This window comes from Gymnoscopelus braueri (assembly GCF_963280865.1).
Source record: "Gymnoscopelus braueri genome assembly, chromosome: 6".
Classification (NCBI taxonomy): Eukaryota; Metazoa; Chordata; class Actinopteri; order Myctophiformes; family Myctophidae; genus Gymnoscopelus; species Gymnoscopelus braueri.
In genome coordinates, this window is record NC_137607.1 from 48,174,248 (window position 1) to 48,178,979 (window position 4,732).

General features: G+C 40.1%; 1 protein-coding gene across 1 annotated transcript in view; it reads left to right on the top strand.

Moving 5' to 3' along the window:
* Window positions 1-3,476, top strand: part of tm4sf18 (transmembrane 4 L six family member 18) — a 12,044-nt gene extending 8,568 nt beyond the window's left edge. Inside the window, exons 3-4 of the mRNA XM_080430624.1 lie at window positions 583-608; window positions 1,352-3,476. Coding sequence (XP_080286750.1) covers window positions 583-608; window positions 1,352-1,550 — 225 coding nt within the window. The 3' untranslated portion in view covers window positions 1,551-3,476. The remainder of the gene's footprint in view (window positions 1-582; window positions 609-1,351) is intronic.
* The last annotated feature ends 1,256 nt before the right edge of the window (window positions 3,477-4,732 follow it).

The window sequence follows — 4,732 nt, forward strand, 5'->3', positions numbered from 1 at the left end:
AATGTTTTATGTTTTATTTTTATTTTTTATTAATGCCCTGCTTCATCATCAGACAAGAATGTCGCACAAAAGTTGTGAAAATAGCAAATCTACAAGCTCACAACGCGTTGTGAGCTTGTAGATCTGCTATTTTCACTATTTTAAGAGGTTTTGAAAATAATAAAAAGGAACTGTTTTGGAAATACACGGTTTCCACCCGACAGCAACGATATGTGGGTGATTGTTAGGTACTGTATGAATGTACCACTGTCAGCATGACTGTATGTCTGTCTGTGTGTGTGCGTGTACATGTATGGGATTAGTCTTCATTGAGTATTTTAGCCCCACTAGCAGCCCCACAACCAGATGTAAGCATTCAAAGGTGAGGCGAGTGCCTCTTTTCATCAGCACATTGACTGGTGATGCCCTGGTTTGCACATTATTTTTGGCTCGACCTGATGCCTCAAGAGTTCTAGTGTGACTTCATGATGTTGATTCTAGCGCCACCCTCAGGCCATTGCAGACATCTCATAATACAGTATGTTGACTACTTGAGGAACTGGAGGAACCCTGTTGATTTTGGTGTCCCCATGGCCTTTCTAGAACCTGAATATACTATGTATGCTCAGGTTGGGTGTAAGGAGAAGCACAGCCTCTAGGTGCTGCTGGTGGGTCTTTTAGACTGTGTATAAGCATTACAACATTAACAAGGCAAGTTTATTTGTATAGCACATTGTATACAGAAAGGTAGTTCAATGGGCTTTACATGCAGCATTAAACAAACATTCCAAAAAAATAAAGAACAGATGGAATGAAATAGAAAACATTATTGAGGCATAAAAACAATAAAGGTCAAAGTGCAGTTATGTTTTTTCCCCTACACTGTCAGCAACAAACCTGATTGTTGTATTAAAGTATTGTATCGCATATAGTGCATTATCCATACATATCAAAGAATGTTTTAGTGAACCATTTTAACTATATGCAAACCTTGTTGTGCATATGGTTTATTGGTTTTCTTGCACTCAAGAACAAACCTCTACAAGTAAAAACAGCAGCCTAAATATGCTTTACACTTTTTTACACACATAGCACACTTTTTTTCCTTTTAGGTATAATTAATCAGTGTAACAGTAATTTGAAAGAAAAATGTTTACATAACACAATATTATCTGTATGCATGTAGAAATAGTGTAATAGACTATCCTTTCTTAACACTGTTTTTGGAGGGTCATGCATCTGATCTACTCTCCCTCTGTCTCCCACTCTCTCTTTCTCTCTGATTCTCCCTCTCCCTCTCCCTGCCTTCCTTCTTTAATTGTCCTTTCCTCTCTTTGTGCCCCTTCCCTCTCCCCTCTTCTGTTTGTCTCAGGTATCTGTTGGAGCCTGAGTCATGGTCAGAGTGTCTACAGCCTGTCCACATAGTAGAGTGGCATGTGACTCTGTTGTGTGTGTTACTGGGCCTGGCAACACTGGAGTTCATTATCTGTCTTCTACAGCTGGGGAATGGTTTGGTTAATGCTGTCTGCAGGCCCTGTTGCTACAAACAGGAATACAGTCTCAATGCTTAGAGGTCTTGTAGACATGCACATGAACACATAATGCACACAACAGAAAAGCGCGAGTCTGCATATACAGTACGGACGTGTGCCTGCTCACATGCACACACAGATACAGTGCATACATGCATGCATTCACCCATCTAACGTCAGTGTTTATACAAACGCAGACATGCACACAACCTCAGTCTATTGACACATTCGACATGCAAAATGTGTACATACATGTGTGCCAACACCAATGCCTATGCATCCATATCTATCTATGCATCCATATCCATACTTACACAGTACAGTCCTATGGGTCCATTTGGTTCCATTTGTGCACTCTCGGGGTTACACGTGGATAAATGAACTCTGAGGGTTTTACTGTGTATGTATAGCCTTGCAGTCCAGACATAATGCACTCACACTTGACAGCCATGTCAGTGTAACCAGTACAACTGTATTTCACTTTGACTTTTTAGTTATATCTATCTATATTTTGTTAAAATGACAGCCTATTGTCAATAATGATAATAACCAGAAGCTAATTCTCTTGTTGTGACTCTCTCAACAGAGAGAAGCATTCAAAGTATTAATACATTTTGGTGCTAATCGCTGGATGATTGGCACAATTCATCTGTCGATTTCAGTGTATTCTTTTTTATTAATCATGTTGCCTTAATCCCCTGTCATCTCCTGTCAAAACACTCTGTAGGCTTCAGAATGTTGGTTAGGGTCAGCTAGTGCACATAGAATCATTGTCAACCTGGTACTGTAGATGAAACATCTAGTCAGTGGTATATGGCAACCTCACCATCTAATAGTGGCCAATGGTAATTAACCACTTCTATTTTCATTATTTGTGAAAGTTTCAGAAAATGTCTGGACATTTTAGATTTTCTTCAAAAATATTTGCCTATAATGACTTGCCCAAGATAGGGACGCCAGGTTGCAATTGGTTAAGGTAATTGGTGGGACTCTGTGAGTGTGGGTTTATTTGTTTCCATTTATACACACTCATAGTTAAATAAACACAGAGGATTCTACAGTGTAGCCTAGATTGGAAATGAAAAAGTGCTGAGAGTCACTGCTGTAATCCCATATAAAGAGGTGGATATAACAATAACATGTATACCTGTGTATCAACTACACTACTGATTCTTATGAAAAGTGTGTCTATAATTACACTGGATGGAAATTGTATTTATGTTCAAATATACAGTATTAAATTGCCATTTGGCTCATACACGTAAAATGGCTGTCCTACAATACTGTTTGACAGACTTATTATGGAAGCAAACTTATTGGTGTAGGAGACTCAGGAAACTGATATATTTTACTATGGCAGAAGAGTTGTTTGGCTGAAGCATAGAATTTGAATTATAATTGAAGTTCAGGTTCTGTGGATGAATATTGTTGGAATTTAAGGTATACCAAATGTGCCACTGTCCACAAACGATGCTGTTTTTCAACCGCCATGTACAGACTGCCAAAGGGGATTACCATAATACACCAGGAACTATCCTTGTAATCCCTTTGAATTCTGTGTGGTTCTAAGAATGACTATATAACCTATATAAAATAATATAGATAATTCATAAGTGTTCACAGACACCATTTGTCATGGAGTACCCCATACATTGATTACTTCCTCTTCCATGTTTGGCACAGAAGCACAGCATTGCTATGAATGGAAATTTCCGTTCTGTTCTTTTTTGTTTCTATAGTTGGAACACAGTTGGATTTTCTTTGACACAGAGACAGGTTAATGTTTTTTGTGTGTGTTATGTTTTATATGACATTTGTTACCATTTTAAGAAACTTCTGTAATTTTTGTCTTGATGTCTTCTGGATGCTAGCTCAGTGTTAAAGACATTTTATATTTAGTATCATATTTTTTTAATGTATGTTTGTTTGTGTTGCCTTGAGTAAATAAATATGTTCCATTGTAAATGTCTTTGTCATTGTGTTATTTTGAATGTGAATGTTTGCATTTGGCTGGGGAGAGACTTCAGAAACAAGGACACAGACCTTTCTGGGGCATTGATTGACAATCAACATTACCACTCCCAGTTTCACCTGGCCTGACTTAATTCATTGACCTACTTCCCAATATAACACACTGGAAGAAGATAAGAGCAAGGACATGAATGCATACATACCGGTAGCCAATCCTACCCTAGTATACAATCTATAGTGCATGCACAGTTAGCGGTCTCTACTGATTATGTGAATACAGGAAGCGTGGGCACTAGGAAAATCTGGGCACCATTTTTCTGGGAAGACTGGCCAATAGAGAAGAGTAGACAACAGGAAGCCCACTCTTCCTGTTGCCTACTCTTCTCTAGTCCTCTCACCCACTTTGGGGGAGTCTTAGCCTCGCGTGGCCAGACAATATCACACGACACACTGCGTGGAAGGGCTAAAGTGCAATGCAATTTTACAAAGGCAGATTCGTCTGGAACCAGGCTAGGGGAGTCTTCCAAGAAGAGTGGGCCCTTATGGGGGAAAACTGGGCACCTTTTGGGGGAAATGCAGTCTTGCGGGCACACACCAGTTCCCACACTAAGGACGTGCTGTGATTAGCCAGTAGTCGCTATGTGATTGTCAATTCTGCCTTGTTGAACTTCTTCATAGCGTTTTTGCAACTATGCCTAACCCTAACCCCAGTAAAACAATGCCTATCCTATCCTAACCTTAACACTAACCTCAGTAAAACTATGCCTAACCTTAACCCTAAGCCTTACCTCAGTAAAACTATGCCTAACCTAACCCTAACCCTTACCTCAGTAAAACTATGCCTAAACCTAAACTTAACCTCACAGAACTATGCCTAACCTTAACCTCAACATTGCAGGGCCTCGCTGAATCGCATTCCGTGGACAAGAACCCTAAGACTTCTCCTGGTGCCCACTCTTCCGAGGTCTGGTGCCCACTCTGTTTTGGTTCCCACATTTCCCTAGTGCCCACTCTTCCTAACTGCCCAGTTTTTCATGTGCCCAGAATATTTTGGTGCCCACCTTTCCTGTTACTGATTATGTCATACTCTGTGCGATACATTTTGCATGTATCATACCCCTACACAAGCTGGGGGGATGTTGCCTCTTCTTGAGTATTTCGTGGTAAGAGACTGCTCTCACCTGTGGATGGAAGCACCTGGCGAGTTTACCAGGAGGTGGACCCAAGGTAATAACAAGCTGTACATTACT